Below are 16,837 nucleotides of genomic sequence, written 5' to 3'. Positions count from 1 at the left end.
CAACGCTGTACATAGAATCGCAACGTAGTTGTATATGTCAGACACCTATATGCCCGTTACGCCGCTACAAATATACTCATTTGGATGCTATTAGTGGGTTCGCTGGCTCAGTATCCGTGCTAATGACTGCAGAAGCGCGTAGCTAAACGTAAAAGCGGTGAGGCTGAACGGGGCATCATGAGTCTCAAAGTGCGACAGGGCTGAGACTTTGAAGTTTCATGCGTATCGACGGGTTCTCGGTCTTATGGCTGTAGTTCGATTCGTGAAGGTGCATGGCTGAGTCTGGCTGATCATACGTACCTTTATGGCTTCCTGCGCTTGACGTTGTGCCAAAGTATGTATGGATCCGACAACAAGCAATTCTGCAGTGATGCCTTAGGTGTCACTTGGCCCACCGTTCAATGTGGGGTCCTGTCCATTCTCGTACCATGGTTGAGCTTCACAAGGGTCGTAGAAGATGTACCTTGCCGGTATCGAGAGTGCTAAGGAGGCGTGGTTGCCTGCGCAGTGATCAACTAAATCCGACTGAAGCAGGGCGCCCTTTGATCGAGTAATGCGCAACGCAACATAACAAGCAGGTACGTTTTCTCTGGCTACTCGAGTTGCTTCTATCGTGTGCAGAAACAAAAAATGCGTCGACTTGCGCTTGTGATCAGAAGTCGTGACCGTCATAGCCATTAGGTGCACTCATTGTGCTCTTCGAACTTACTCGCCAGGGCGCACCTGCCACCATGAGGTCAGCTGCTGCCTTCTTTCTGGCCATACATTGGGTTCGTTGAACAAAAAGGCTGAACGCTCCAAGCGCAACACCGGTGTATCCTGAGGTACGGCATCATGCGACGAGTCGTAATCTTGAAGCTTAACGATCGTGTTGCTGCTTGTATGTTTGCCACGTGGTGCCATCCTTCGTATGCATGGAGCTGTCCTCTTCTAGGGGCTCGTCCTTATCGTTCCGGCCTTGACAGCTCACTTACATCCTGTGAAGATCGCAGTCGCGATGATCCTAAGGCTGGCGCAGCTAAGGATACATGTGCTATGATGAATTTGGCCCGAATTTGGCTCTTTGACTACAGGACGCACGGTGGCTTGGCTCCGGTAAGTTAGGCCCCCTTCTGATTGGCTCAAAAGCGCCTTCCCGTCTGAGGCAGGCTGTGCTGCTCTAGGTATATGACGGACCGTTTTCCAATGATTTTCACAGCCCCCTCGCAAATGTTCTCAATCTTCACGTTGCCACTGATACCTAGGTATCCACGCGACAGGCGCTTAGAGCTTGTCGACGGAACCGCAGATGTATGTTGTCCAACATGCAGCTCTCTGGGATACCTATACACGCGCGATCACGACGAAACTCATCGTCGTAGCCTTATTGTTGTGTCTAACCGCTCCTTTGATGACTTTCGCACATCGGCCGTGCAGGGGTGTTTCTTTTGTGATCTTGTTCTGCAGAGCTTTCTGCTCTTGCAATATGTAACTGCAGAGATGCGGGTTGAACTTCTACTTTACCCAGACTCGCCGGCTGAGCTACACTCTTCAGGTGAACAAGGCTTTCATGAGATTGTGGAGATCTATCCATGTTCGAGTAAGTGTCTGTCCTCTGGAGGAACTTCTATGAATGCTCGTCGCTAAGCAATCACTATGTAGCAAACACAATACCCAACTATCCAACAGTGGGCAACGATGTTCCAAGGGAATCGACTGTCGCAGCGTCAGTGAACTTTCTAAAGCAAAATTACTACACCTGCGTGACTGAGCATGTGGAGCAGTGTGGTCGGGGACCAAGCTGGCTTCCAAAACGAATCGTCGATATTTCCAGGAGCCGATACCGTGTGATCGAGCCACCTGCGGGTACGGAGGGCACATATGCTACTTTATCGTATTCTTGGGGTAGCAGTGGATTTGCTATGACTACTTCAGGGAACTATCAAGAGATGAAGCTTGGATTCGACCGAAACAGGCTTCCTTTAGCTTTCCAAGATGCGGCAGACATGGCACAAAGTCTTAGCATTTGCTATCTCTGGATTGATACTCTATGCATAGTACAAGATAGCCCTACAGATTGGGAAGAGCAAGCTGCAAGAATGGGCCAGATTTATGAAGGAGCTGCCATCACTATAGCAGCCTCTTTGTCGACGGACCCGCACCACTCTTTGTTCCAGAGACGAAACCCAATATACGAAGAAATCGAATTGTTCAGCGAACTCAAAGGAGGCCCAAAGGATGTGGTATTCAAAGCAAGGAGAAAGATTGCTCGAGGTATACATGCCAAGACTGGACGGTCAAAAGACATCGATCCACTAGATACACGAGCATGGGGTCTGCAAGAGAAGATGCTCTCAACGCGACTTATAGCCTTTACTGGGGCAGAGTTACAGTGGACCTGTAGAACATCAAAAGAGTGCGAGTGCCACCATATCAAAATACCGGCGCAACCACTCTTCCCTGTACTCACTGGAACAACGACTACGGAAAGGATTCTAAGCATCTCTAAGAGCTGGAGTCAAATAATCGAAGAGTACTCAACTCGGGAACTGAAAGTTCCTGAGGACAGGCTCCCAGCTCTGAGTGGCCTGGCCAACAAATTCGGAGCAGAAACCTGCTATACGTATATTGCGGGTGGATGGAAGGAGACATTGCTTTATGACCTAGTCTGGCAACGCGATATTGATCCGACTTCAAGAGCATCAACATGGCTTGCTCCGAGTTGGTCGTGGGTCTCGTCGCCTGGTGCTGTAAACTTTCGACTTGCGCGCCACTCATATCCCGGCTCTCGAATTGAGCACACGACGATGATCAAGTATCACTACAAGACTGCTGGTGACGGCCCATATAACAGAGCTTTGGCATGTTCATTGACTCTGCAAGGCCATACTGTAGCAGCTCTTTTGCGGCGGTCTTCTCACGATTTCGAAACCTTTACAATGTGCGTCGACGGTGCAATTTATTCGCCAAACACCGATAAACGGGCCGCATGTGAATTCTCTATTGATGCATCCGTACCACCCTACAATGCAAACGAAACCCAAGGCACTTCAGATCAATCGCAAAGTAGAACGTATGACGACGCTCTCGACCAAGAACGAGAGGAGCCGATTATGCTTCTGAGCCTCTACTCCATCTACCACCGCAGATACCTATATCACAACTTCTTAATCCTTGCAAGATCGGGCCATGACTCCAACACCTACCGACGCATCGGTATAGGGTCGGGTAAGATGTATCGTGGAAGCGGTTGCGAGCATGATTTCCCAAGCGAGGCGCAACATGTCAGACCATTTGAGTGGTTGTCTGTTGGTAGCAAAGAGAGTGGCCGAAAGTTCGGAGATATCGTGGAACAAGTCGTGCGCATCCGATAGTTCTGCGGTATGCTACAGTACAGTCAGCATTGTCGGCTTACTCATGCTTAGCAATATTCGTACATCGTTCTTTGAGTACTCCATACGTGAGGGCAGTCTACATGATGGCCTTGCTGTTTGTCCAGACACCCATGGCAGAAGTCTTCCCCCGTCGCTGCCCACTCGTTACAATTACTAGTGCTGCACCTCGCGGAAGGCATCGGCAACGACTACTTTCTCGGGCGAAGTGGCTTGAATTTTGCGATTTGCAGTTTCCTTCGAGATGAAAGCGAAGACGAGAAAATTAACACGTTAGGTTGGTGGCGGATACGGGAGTTGACACCCTAGTGAGGAGAGAAGGAGGGGGTAGAATGTCATGTGGCAGCCATTTACACAGCCCGACTGACCCCGCATTAGCACCGCCTCATGTCTGACGATATTGGTGCCCTTGTATATTGTTTACCGCGGCAGCCTCTCGCTAATGAGAAGACACGCGATTATTGAAAGATCGTTTTAGTGGGGTTCTTGTACATCGGATATACAGCTTAAGCCATTTCCAGGAAGAAGACCATTTATTCCGCGCGCTTGTACTATGTTCCCTGCAGCCCACCCCAGGCTCGGTACTTGAGGTTGCGACAGATGTGTGCAGTATCCTCAACGACTGTAACTTAGACTCTGGCACTTGAAGTGGGTGAAAATCATCGTATGCTGCCAGAAATAGGAGCCATCAAAACACAATAGTATGCTCATACATGGTTACATTCCAGCTGTATTGCTGCTTCAGTATTAATGGGGTGATCGGCTCTGATGTGCTGCAGTTGACGTGATAACCGCCCAGATACTTAAGCTCACAAGCGAGAAGGCACGACTACGGATCATACTAGCGTACAGGATCTAGTCTCTCCTCTCAGGCATCTTCCTGGTACATAACCTGCTCCGACCCGTTCGTATAGCACGGTACCATCCGCGTGGGGAATCGCCTTTGGCCTGACCACGAGTATGTAATGCTTCTTGTCTTCAATCTCCATCAACCCTTTCTCGATGCCTAGCACAATTGCCATTGAGTGCAGAACCTCCGAATCCAGTGTATTGTCGAATATAACATCATCCTCGTTCACCTTTGCAGCCGTGATATCAAAGACTTGTGCTGTTCCATGGAAAGCGTTGGGAGCTCTGACAGGGGAAGGTGACCACGGGGGTTGTATTACTTGCCAGTCATATTTACGCCATGTTAAGGCGAAGTAGTCAATTCCACCCGAAACTGACATCCAGGACCAAGACGGCACGCTTTCTCGATCGCTTGGAAATTCGATTGATTTCAGTTGTTTGAAATCCTCTCCACGATGCCACAGGAGACTACGGTGAAGGAAGCCGCTCTTGTCTGGGTCGTCCAAGATGCCGAATCCGCCACGCACACCCATCGTGCGGAGAAGACGCTGTTGCAAGCCGCCAATGGCTGCCGGTCGGTCGTAATCTGCTGAAAGATCCAACCGAGAATACTGTCGATACAGCTCCTGAAACCTGAGAATGCGCTCACCGTATTTCGCAGGGTCGAAAATTCTGGGGAAGTCTGGGTCCCCGAGCAAAGCAGCGGATTCACTAACGACACAATTAGCTTCTATCGGCCAACGGCTTACGCCAAATGAATTAGGAATCCATCACCCACTTTTTCATTTTTACCATAGTTTCGCATCGAACGCCATGACCACATTCCCAATAGGTTTGATGCTCGGTGAAGAACACCGTACGTCTGGCCAAGGCATGCTCTTGCAACACCCATCCACGCCCGTGCAGTGCGCCCTGTAGTACGTGACCACGGAAATCTTCAATCGTACTGCAAATGTAGATCGTATCACTACTGCCATCTTTCTCGCAGTTCAGGGCGACATGCTCTCGTTTTGCTCGAGGGAGCAAGAACCCTGACCTCTGATCGGTGGCGCAGCTGGCGGCTAACACGCAGTAGGCACCACTGTACACATCTTCCATCCGCTTGGACTCAGAACTAAAGTCACCGTCTTCGCCTTGTACAATGCAGATAGAGTCGATCCATAGGTATTCCTTTCCAAGAGCGCGAGTTACCTTAATTGCATCTTGGAACGTGCAAGGTAACGCCGACAGCGCCATGCCCTTGATATGACGAGTGAGGCTTAGTCGAGTGGTAGAGAAGGGTGGGAAGTCGCCCCAGCGATAAGAAAGCGCGATCCAGTCACCGATATTTCCAGTCTGCCCGTGCATCTCCTGGAGCTTGACATCGTGATCGCCATCGCTGCCAACGTGAATCAGACGAGTCGGCAGTCTGATACTTGTATCCTTCGCCAGCTTTGTACCCCCGGGAGGCTTACAAACAGGCTCGAAGTGCTTTTCATCGCAATCATCAAGCCAACCCCGTATCAAGCGAAGATGCAAATTCGTACCTGCCCCTGAGAGCTCAGGAAATCCGATTTGAATATCATGCGCGCGGCCGCCAACAGCTACATTGAAGACATCAGTGAGCAAAAGATAGTCGTTTCAAAGTTAGAGCGGTGACTTACCATCGCTCCGTAATACGGTAAGTACCGGATGCTTCAAGCCTCTTATTCGTATAGCAGAACCCGCCCTTTGTAAATGCACACTTTCGCATCCCCCATTCAATTTGTCGCGGCAATTTTGCCATAGCAAATAGCACAGATCACAGCTCTTGGCCTCCGAATTTATTCGGAGTATTTTTGTAGCATAGGAGATTGCAAAATCGGCGTCCAGTAGCCTTCCCTGAAAGTCTCTGCAAATGGTGCACAGCTTCGCTGACTGCGGAGTTTCATGCAGAGATATTCCCATGATACTCCTTAACCGAGACGACAGGGTCGCAGCAAAGTTGTTATCGAGTTCGAACTCCCATTCCTCTGGATCTAATGATGGATGCGCATAATCGACCATGTCAATTGCAGGGGTGGTGAGGTCATCAGGTTGCGCTCTGTGGCCAGTAGGTACCGGTAGATGAGGCATGCCAATGATGTCCCCTGGCGCTGATCTTGGCCCCTGGTTTCGATACCAGTAGTGTTCACCTCCTCCGAGTTGAGCTATTCGGAGCAATTCCGTCTCAAGCTTATCGGCAGGAAATCTGGTCCGCGGGTTTGATGACGAATCATGGATGATCTCATGAGTTGTGGAATCTGGCGTGGTGATGCTGATCAATGGGCTGTCATCATGCGGAAAGGAAGGCATCCCGTTATCAGCTGAACGGGCCAGACCACTTTCTTCGGGGAGCTTAACGACCAAAAGACCTGTACGAACAATTTGGAGGAGAATTCCGAGAGCCGTTTCACCTGAACGGCATCGTCCGTCCTTCGCCATGTGCTCCATCCAGTGTTCCACAACGCGATGGATTCGTACAACTCTCTCGTGACTAATCTCGTAGAACATGTCAGAAGAACCGAAGTATCCTTGATTACTGTTGTTGAATCTACTGAGCTCTTCATGGTCGTACAACAGCCAGATGATAAACTCGAGGATGATACAGCCCATACCCCAGAGGTCGTATAAGCGGGACCTTACATGCGGAGTCCCCTTCGGCAGAAGCGGATGCAGGCCAGTCTCTGGTGGTTCGTATCTTCTTGTGCCGTACTTCGCAGTTGTGTCCACGCGACCGTGGCGCAATGCAGTAACTTGATTGTGAATCTTTGCCTCACCCCAGTCACCGATCTTGAGCGTGCCATATCCATCGCTGTCAGGGAACCAGAGGATGTTGCCGGGTTTCAAATCACCGTGGCGGTAACATGCCCCATTTGGCATATAATGGGCTGCTCTGAGCGCTCTTGAAAGTCCACAAAGTTGCTCGATTACCCACTTGACTAACGAGGCCGTTCGCTTTGGTGTTTGTGGTTGATGCCAAAAGTCGCTGAGGTTCCCGCCGTCCGCCCACTCGAACAAAACATAGTGTTCCAGATCCTCTTGTGTACCGCGCTGAAAGGACGTGATGAACCGGACAATATGCTTTTGTCCGAGTTGGTTCATCTTGGCCAACGCGTCGACTTCTCTTTTCACATCGCCAGCCACGTTCTTGCCGCCGGTCCGAAAGGCCTTGACAGCGACCACGGAGGGCTCGGTCTCGTACTGCGATCCGCCGTTAGCCCGCATATCCAAGTTGGTCTTGGACTATGACGTGAATTACCTGATGAAGTGAATTCTTGTAATGCGCAGGGTGGATAGTATACTTGTATACAATGCCATGTGCGCCGCTTCTTTGCTGTGTGTTCTTCGTAGTAAACGGTATTGGACAGCGGTTGTCAAAACTGCGATTCTGATCATGTGCTGAAATGGTCGGTGTGAGGAAAATCCACTGGTCGTCCTGGAATAAACTGATGGAATGAACACGCCATATGCGCTTTGTACTCTTGCTTTTGTCTTTCTCCTTCTCCATCAGCACGAATGGATGACTCTTTAGTTCACACTTCAACTTGTCCCCTTTCCATTCTTTAATCGGCAACCTCTCATCTGTGAACCTAGCATCTTTGAATAGATTCATTGCGGCGTGGAGTTGGTCTAATTGTATGTAAACTGCGATGAGGAAAACCTTCTGTGCGCTTCCCAGGATGTAATCTGCGAGTGCGATGTCTTCCTCGCTAGGCCTGTTTAGTTCTCTGCCCATAACTCGAAGCACAAAATTGCGTCTGTCCCTCTGAGTTGATGCGGTTCTCGCCAAGATCTCATCGAAAGTGCTTCTTGGAATGAACTTTTTTCCCTCTGTCCTTTCGAACATGCTTTCCTGCGTGGCGACAAAGAGCTTATCCCACAGCGACGCAGCGGGGTTGGAATCGGTGTCGGATCCCGACGTAGACATGTCGTCAGTTTCCATCACCTGCTCACCACTCGAAGACACAGCTGGCTGTCTTCTATCGTAAGTATGTTCGTTAGTAGACAAGTGTAAGGCCGGCAGTAGGGTTCGAGGAGCCGATAGACCAGATCTTCAGCCGCCGACGATAGGCATATAAGCACCATCAGACCTCGCAAATAGCTCTTGCGGCTCTTCGGCTCACTGGTCCTCGTTTTGCTAAGAGCTGACGTCGCATCTGTGGATTCGTAGAAGACCGATGGCCGCCGCCGCCCGCTGCGGTCATTTTACTTGGAAGGATAGCCATCGCCATGCCAGTATCATCGGAGATGAGGCTCTGCTCAGCAAATCAGCGGACAAAGATAAGACTCTCACTGGATCCCAGTCTGCTGCATGCAGACATTCGTGATCAGATGCGCATGTTCGATATTGTGGCTGGACTTGGTGTGCAGCTGTAACGTCTGAATGGGTGTTGTGGGGGATCCGAAAAGAAGGCAGCGGCAAGGCAAATTGGTGAGGCGGCCTGAAGCGGGACGGCATGCCCTGTGCGGTGACTGCGGGGTCGAGGCTGGAGGTCCTCCTCCCACCATGCATGCGACATGCTGCTGACGCGCATCACAGCTGAAAAGCCATGGGCATTATAAGTGGGTGGCAGCGCTTGATCTTTCGGCATCATGCAGCCTATCCATCCAGGAATGCAGAAGATATGTCAATAGTACCTAGGTAGATGCACCAAATGAACGGATACTTCGAACGGGCGCGTGCATAATCCATTCACGCGATACGCTTCATTACAGGGTAAGCGAATCATAGCATTATGAGATATTCCATTCGATGGTTGACATCTGACGACAGGTTACACAGCGCGATGCAGAGCGACATGGCGCAACCTGCGAGAGCAGCCTCACCAGCCGACACAACCGACGAGGGCAAAACCCTATTATATCGTCAGATACCTAACATAAACGGTTTGAGCGCTTTGATCCAAGAAACTGCCACGAAAGGCCACAGAAAGGTTTTTTCTGAAGATGGGTCGCTGGCTATGACTCCCAGAGGCCGACGGGCAGAAGTGAGTCCACGGAGAACTCGCTCAGCGGTCCTTCCACCTACACTAGATGTCACAGAGAACGAAAACACGAAACTGGAAGAAAGACCAGTAACTACGCGGATGAAGCGCCAACAGAGGACAGAAAACTTGACTCTCGGCAGCCTTGTTCTCGATGAGAATCACCTTGGTGAACAACTTCGAATAGCCTTGAAATGCGAGTCTTGGACCAATCGAAAGTTTCTGCCGAAAGGGCGTTTGGATGAGCTTATCACGTCGCGGTCAGTGGAACGTGAACTGTCAAGGATAGCATATCTTCCTACAAGGATTCTGAAGCACCCCTGGCATTCATCCGTCAAGTTAAGAATTGAGATGCATCCCAAAGATGAGGCCGTTGGACATGGGCAGACTGGGCAGGGTCATGGTGATGACACCACTCAACCTGACGGGCCATATTACAAGCTGATTTTCGCGATTTTGCTGCTGATCGATCGACCTAAGAGAATATGGTCTTTCGTAAGAGAACAGGTCTGCGATGCTGATCTTCCTCTCGAGGAGAGTATGCTCAAATTGCGGCATGGTGGGAAAGTGGTAACGGCACTGAAGTGTCTCAAAAGCTCTTACAATGTGCATCGCTTTCTGGAATGCCAGTGGTACGTACTCGCACCTGTCTTTCGCAAGCCGAACAGTAAGACAGATGCACACCTTGAAGTCTCTGAGAGTTATATCCTACCATTTATAGCTTGGACAGATGAAGGTCGTCAAGGCGGGTTTGCGCAAGTATACAGAGCTGAGGTTCACCCTGATCATCATGAGTTTGACGCAAGCGAGGTAAGCAAGCACCGCGAAAAAGCTTCTTATAAACTGACAACGTGCCAGGTTCCTCGCGACGTCGTTGCGGTGAAGAAGCTTCTACTCAAGAATCGCAATGATGTCAAGCGTGAAATGAAAGTGCTGCAAAACCTGAGCAAGACGCTTCACGCTCACCATCATTTAGTTAAATTGCTCGCGACTTACCAGCAACGTGACTACCTTTGTCTAATCTTCCCTTGGGCTGATGCTGATCTCGACCAGTATTGGGCATGGAATCATCCTCGATCCTTGGGTGATGATGAGAAGCTTTCTGCCTGGCTGACGCACCAGTGTTATGGCCTAGCCGAGGCGGTGTCTCAAATACATCGCTACAAGACACTATCCAACACCTCAATGCCTTACAACAACACCTCTGGAGCACCACAACCTGCTCCACGATCCCGCCCACAATCGTCCCAATCGCCAGGGCAACGGAATCCGAAAAGTTTGTTCGGTCGGCACGGTGATATCAAGCCCAGTAACATCTTGTGGTATCCTCCTGTATCTTCTGCTGGAACAACCGATTACATGTTTGGTATTTTGAAGCTTTCGGACTTCGGGACAACGCAGTTCAGCGACAACGAACAAATTTCCGTCAAAGACAGGAAGACCGTCCCACGCTCGACATCCTATCAGTCACCCGAGTGTCAATTAGACGGTGGTGAGCTCAGTAGTCAATGCGATGTTTGGGCTCTCGGGTGTGTGTTCCTGGAGTTCATGTGCTGGTACTTTGGCGGATACGAGCGTCTCAGAGATTTTGAAACCGACCGCAATCGCATCCATCAGAATACTTCTTACTTCTTCATACCTTGGAACCATCGGCAGTCGAATTTCGCAGAGCTCAAGCCACCCGTAATTGAGGTTAGTGCGAGTGCAACAACATTATGGACTGAGGTTGACGACTGCTTTCAAGATGATCGAGAGACTGCGAAAAGAGATTGACACCAACCGCGAATTGCTGCATGTCCTAAATGCCGTTGATAAAGACATGCTCCTGATCCTCGATGACGATGCTCACGCAGGGCCTAGCACTAGCGGTGCTGACGTTTCTATCAATTCAGATTTTCTTGGAGTAGCGCAACAAGCCAGGCGTGGGCGAAGAAAGAGTGTAGGAAATATCGCTCGTAATCTGGGCTCAATTTTGTCAACTACGCGAGAGTAGCTATGTATATTAATTTGAAATCTTCTTCGTTCGCGAACCAACATCTAAAGCGCGTTGCTGCGAAGTTCGGGTCTGGACAATGGGGCGAGACGACCACGACTATGTTGCGAGTCTCTCCTGGCAGTATCGTGAGCAAAACTCACAAAGATCGCGCTACTCGTACCATGTCTTCTCCGCTGCCACAGACCTCAGTGCCAACCTAAAGAGTGTGGCTAAAGACGAGAGACAGCTGCAAAGGGTCTGACCGACCAGCTTGCTACTTAAGTAGTAGCATATGAGAATCGTATCATGAGTGCGTTGCAGGCTGGGAGTTTGATGGCTTCGATTCGTGCCAGCGTTTGGTAGCTGGAAAGGTGCTCGGTTAAAACAAGTGAAACAGCAGTTCCGCGTCTTTTCAAGGTTGACGGTGACTGCTTTTATGTATCCAGCGTTGTCGCGTCGAGTCTGGTATCTACAGACATTACTAGATGCGCCTTTGGTATCAGGACGATTGCGGGGGGCGGGCTAGCTCTACTCCGAGCACCCGAGTTAGCGCCTGGGCAGGGCTGTGCAGGCGCTTCGTTACCATTTTGCAATTTGCCACCTATTGTCTTCCACCCACCACCCACCATTTATCATTTCGGTAGCCAAAGTGTTTCAATTTGCTATCAGGTCGCGATGCACGGTGATATGTGCATGGCACACCGTTGAGATGTTGTTATTGGCGAAATCGCTGGTTGGGTATTGCGCGGTCCACGATTGATCCGAGTGAGCCTTGACTATCTAGGTGCTACTAAACAACGTGCATCGGAGGCATACCAGATCACTAAAGAGGTGGGATTGATCGTGTGAGCTGCGAACGTATCCTTGGTATTCAAGCTGACAAGATGCGCAAACTTGACGCCAGGGCGCAGGCGCCGAGCATGCACGCCTGACGCTCAGCCTCGTCCATAGATAGGCGTTTGGGGGCCGCTTACGCCTACGTTAGATGCAGCTCCACCCTGTTGCATGGGAACCCTCACCCACGATCTGTCACACATCAACATCGTCATGAAGCTCGTTTCCTTTGTCGTAACACTCTACCAACTCTTCCTCATCGCCGAAGCTGCTCCGCTAGAGCTTAGGGACGATGAATGCACGCAGCTCCACAGCTCAGAGGCGACCTGGGATCCCGTCGACAAATACACCATCGAGTTATTCCAAGCGGAAGCGACATTGCGACCAGAACCTAACCTCTGTCTATTCTACACGCGCGGGTTGAGCGAGACGGCGCGCCGTTACGCGAAAACGAGACCAAATGGGGAGTCTCCTATGACAACGATCTGGGTATTTGCATATTCGCTGCATAGTCTCTGGCTTCTGCTAAACAAGCACAGGATGTCTGGCCAAAAAAGTACTACAACAGCGAAGCCCGAACTACCAATCCACTACGCTGTATCATGAACAACGAGACCTGGCGGACACAGTATTACACCAACATGTCCAAAGCCTTCGCGTCGCTATGCAAAGTATTTGCGACAGTCATGGACGCCAGTATTGGACCAGGCGCAGATACTCCAGGCTATGTCAACAAGGGAGGCCTTTGGTTCCAAGCAGAGTTCCCAGTCTTGCAAGAGCAGAACAAAGTCCTCATGATAGAAGCCATATCGCCAGATGGACAGACCGCCTTCACGTATTGGACCCAAACGAACGTCGCTCAGAATAGTATACATGACAAACATGTATACCAACGTGGTATGGATATGGGAAGCGAAGCATGGCTGGACATCTTCTCAGTAGCCGACTACTCGTTTCGTGAACACTGGCATATGGGCTTGCATGGCAAGTGAATTTTAGATATATCTAACAAGCAAAGCATTACGTACAAAACAACGTTATCGCATCCAAGTTCTTCCCGGTGCTCCATCCAGTACCCTCTCAGCCTGGATTCAGCGTCCGGTTCAGTCCGCGTTCTTCCTCGTGTATGTCCGAATCTTGCGAACGTACTCGAGAAAATACCAAAAAGACCTCGAAAAAGCGATTGTAATGCATACAATGCTCACTACGTAGCATTTCCGTGTAACTGGGGGCGCGTCGTCTAGACAGTTATATCGGGTCACCACGGCGACGACGCCCAAAGCCGAAGCTGCGACAGTGATAGCAGACTCAACTAGCGGAATAGCGCGAACATTGTTTGATGGGACTGCATGTCCTTCCACGAGATAGTCGGGGCCATTACCCAATGCGCCGTCGTTCTGCTTAATCGACCCCATGGCATTCTTGTCGGCATCAGCGCGGGCGATCTCCGATCCAGGACGCTCATCCTTGAGTATATACCAGAACGTACAGATCAGGATACCGTATACTAGTAGCTGATGTCCCAGCACGTAGAACAGGAACGAGGATATCCTCCGAGGTTTGGGGAGCTCGTGCGGGCGCGCTCGATCCAGATGTACCGCATACGCGAGGCTGAGTGAACCAAGCATGAAGAGGAAGGCCCCGGGTATGTAAAGATAGCGCCAATAGTGCCAGCTTTTTTGTACGAAGTTGTTGAGGGCAGCCTGTTTTGCGCTCAATGAGCTGGTTGATGGTGTGGTGGTACTCATGTTCAGGTGCGTGCCATGGTGGTGCAAGTCGGTGTGTCTGAGTCTGGTAGATATAAATGCATTTACCAAGAGTCTTGGTGGAGCGGAAAACTACCACATACCCGGCTTCTGAGCTTGGCGGTTACCATGCATTTCGGTGTTCGTTAGTTGTACCACTGTTGGATCATGCTGTACGGGTAAGCGGCACCTTCCTGTCCAAATCACGATGTTAGTGGACTAGTTACCCACTATGGCCAGTCAAAGTACGTTTAGAAGGTTAATATTGCTCCTGAAGAGGAAACATTCTAGTAATGAACCAAGATGGCCGATAACCTACCGCGTCGGTTTTAACGGAAGAGAGAGGTATACCATAGAAAGACCGTGCCCAAACGCCCAGCAGGTAACTTTCACAATACAATACTCACTTACATGATGGAGAAATTATTTGCCCAGCCTAGCGGACCAAAGCCCTCGAACCCAGTAGACTGCGCATTCTCGTCATCACTTGCTTCCCATCCGAAGAAATTCTGGAGGTCGTCCAGGTTGAACATGGGCTGCTCGAAAGCAGTTGGCGCGCTGGGAGAGGAGTACATGGTTCCTACCGCGTTCTCAGATGGTGTCGTCATGGCCTGGCCGGATGTTACAGTAGAAGAACCGTGACCAGTGGTAGGCGCTGAGAAAGGATAGCGAGTAGTAGCCGTACGAAGAGTTGAGGGTGAAGTTGCCGAGAGTATCTCCTCGACAGGAGGAATAACTGAGATGGCCGCATTTCGCTGCCTAGGAGTGCCAGCCATCGGTGCAGGCGCGCCGACAATGCGCCGTGCTTCATTTTCTGATGGATCCTGAGGCGCAATGTAGTCAGCAGAGTGACCACGAGCCAGACTGTCGCGTACAGTCTCCAACCAGCGCTCGGAGGTGATACATAACGATTCAGCAAGTGGGTACATGAATGCCATCTCCCGCAACGCCTGGTTGTTGTACTGCACTAGCTCGACTGTACGACCAATGACAGTTCCTGCGTCGGGCTTCGATACGTCCAGAATCCGAGCGATGTAGTAGAGCATGATGCGACTACTGTTGTAAACAAAAGACGGCAGTATGGAGTCCGCAAAGTGTTTGACCCCGTGTTGGAGTATGTGTGAGACTAGGACCGACATACGCTGCGCATGCTCAAAGCAGACATCTTGCAGATGACTTACGAACGCCTGTCGATCAGTAGGGAAGACGAACGGCTCTTGGTTTTTGAACAGGTCAGGGAGAGCGATCCTGTGGACGTCGCACATAACGTGATGGTACATGCAGTGGATGAGGAGGAGGGCACCTAGCTGATGTGTCTCGCGCCGAATGTAGATGTTGTCCGCGGAGAAGTCTAGCCAGGATGGCAGGCTTTGTTTCCACGACTGTATGTCCTCAATGAGGACGGCGAATCCTGACTCTGGAAGCCACGGCGGTTGTTCTTCGTCCATGTGTTTCACAAACCTAATCCAAGTCAGCAATCAAGACTCGCGAGCTAGTCCTAGCCACACTCACCGAAGAACACGTCGCCAGATACTGACAATGCGCACATAGTACGCAGCCATGCCCAGGTTATCCGCCGGCTTCTCTGGAATGTCCTCTGGAGACATGAGTTCCAGTAGTGTGCCCCTCTCGAGCCGCTCCGTAATACACGGGATCTGTAGTGAGAACTGACGCTCGTTGCACGGAAGCTGAATCTTGAGGTCTCTTTCATTGAGTATAGTGAGGTGGTCGACGCCACTACCAGCCCAGACATCAATCATATAGCACGCCCACATAAGTCTTCTACGCGACTCTCGCACAGAAACCTCGTTTGGACTTCCTCCTAATTCCTTACAAAGCACATCTGGTGACACTTCATTGTTGAGCTGTAAGGCATGCGCCATACGTATGACAAGGCCGGTAAGAAGAAAAGACCCAGCATAGTTGCCATTGCGAGCTTCCTGGTCGTGAAGCAAGACCAAGACCTTCAGTTTGGTAATTGAGATGGTGCTGTAATCAGCGAAGAACATCTCTTCCGCGACTTTAGCCCACTGGCTTCCGGCTGACTGGATCAGATCTTTCGTCAAGGGCGAGAACGACTCACTGTAGTCGAGAGCGTAGAATCGAGCACCCAATGCACACATGATGTGCAAGAGGGCTTGATCGGAGGCATCCACGAGCTGTCCTTCGTCTAGCATTCGAATGAACGAGGGCTTGTGCTCGAACGCGAACACGCGGATGGGGTGGACGTTGTTGAAGTAAGCATCTAACAACGCATGAAGTTTGATTCTGGGTGGCAGCTGCTGGGAAAACAACCTGTGCATATTCGTAAGTTGGATGCACGCCAGTAAGATCGTGAAGCATACCATAGTAGGCCCGGCGGACACCCAGCTACAGCAGGCTCGCTATTCGACAGTGAGCCGAGTAGCCTTGGAGGCTCTCGAGAATCCCGGGGAGTGTGTGGCGGTATCATCACGGAGTCGGCGTGTGTGTCTGAGGCAGGAGTCGCAATGCTCTGTACCCAGGCTGGCTCCACCTGCTCAGCATCGTATACACATGAGGTTCTGCGCTGCTGGCATCTTATGCAGTTCGGCCGTTCGCCGGAGCATTTGACTTTGGAGTCTCGACAGGGAATGCAGGATCGAAATGTCCGTTTACGCTTGATGCCTACAACAGGCTCGTACGCCGTGCTTGGTCTCTTCGCAGCAGTGGAAACACCGCCATTCTGCACACAGTCTAGCTGTAGCCTTTCGCAGTTCAGGCAGCCGTTTGGGCGTTCATCGCACTTGACCTAGATGGTTGTCAGCTACGTTGGGCCCTGATTTATGGTTTTCCGGATATCCAAGGCCCCGACGCCAGAACTACGACCATCACGACAACCTGATGGTCGCTCGTCGGATACCCATTGCCTTGGTATGGGTATGTAAAGAGAGGAATGATATACAAGAAGCCATGAGATCCTACCTTTCTCGCACGGCAAGTGGCGCAGGCTGTCGAAACTCTGTTAGTACACCTATCGCCATATGAAGAGGCCATGTCGCGTACCGTTGACTGGTCTTCTGCGCTTCTTAGCAGCAGTCTCTGGGACGGCGGGCGTTT

The 16,837-nt window shown here is 50.7% G+C and overlaps 2 protein-coding genes across 2 annotated transcripts; one reads left to right on the top strand and one right to left on the bottom strand.

The window, feature by feature from the left end:
- Nucleotides 1–12,185: 12,185 nt before the first annotated feature.
- J4E84_009149 (uncharacterized protein) lies at nucleotides 12,186–13,006 on the top strand (the record flags this gene model as incomplete). The annotated part of the gene is made up of 2 exons (XM_049391714.1): nucleotides 12,186–12,503; nucleotides 12,554–13,006. The coding sequence occupies 2 exons, from the start codon at nucleotides 12,186–12,188 to the stop codon at nucleotides 13,004–13,006; spliced, it is 771 nt and encodes a 256-aa protein (XP_049240579.1).
- A 1,160-nt stretch (nucleotides 13,007–14,166) lies between these two features.
- On the bottom strand, nucleotides 14,167–16,062 carry J4E84_009148 (uncharacterized protein; the record flags this gene model as incomplete). Its single annotated transcript, XM_049391713.1, has 2 exons — nucleotides 14,167–15,220; nucleotides 15,272–16,062. The coding sequence occupies 2 exons, from the start codon at nucleotides 16,060–16,062 to the stop codon at nucleotides 14,167–14,169; spliced, it is 1,845 nt and encodes a 614-aa protein (XP_049240578.1).
- Between the last annotated feature and the right edge of the window lie 775 nt (nucleotides 16,063–16,837).

Source organism: Alternaria hordeiaustralica (assembly GCF_023758085.1).
Source record: "Alternaria hordeiaustralica strain BMP 2776 chromosome Unknown scaffold_26, whole genome shotgun sequence".
Classification (NCBI taxonomy): domain Eukaryota; kingdom Fungi; phylum Ascomycota; class Dothideomycetes; order Pleosporales; family Pleosporaceae; genus Alternaria; species Alternaria hordeiaustralica.
Note: the sequence above shows the minus strand (reverse complement) of the source record. Positions and strands in the feature narration are given on the sequence as shown.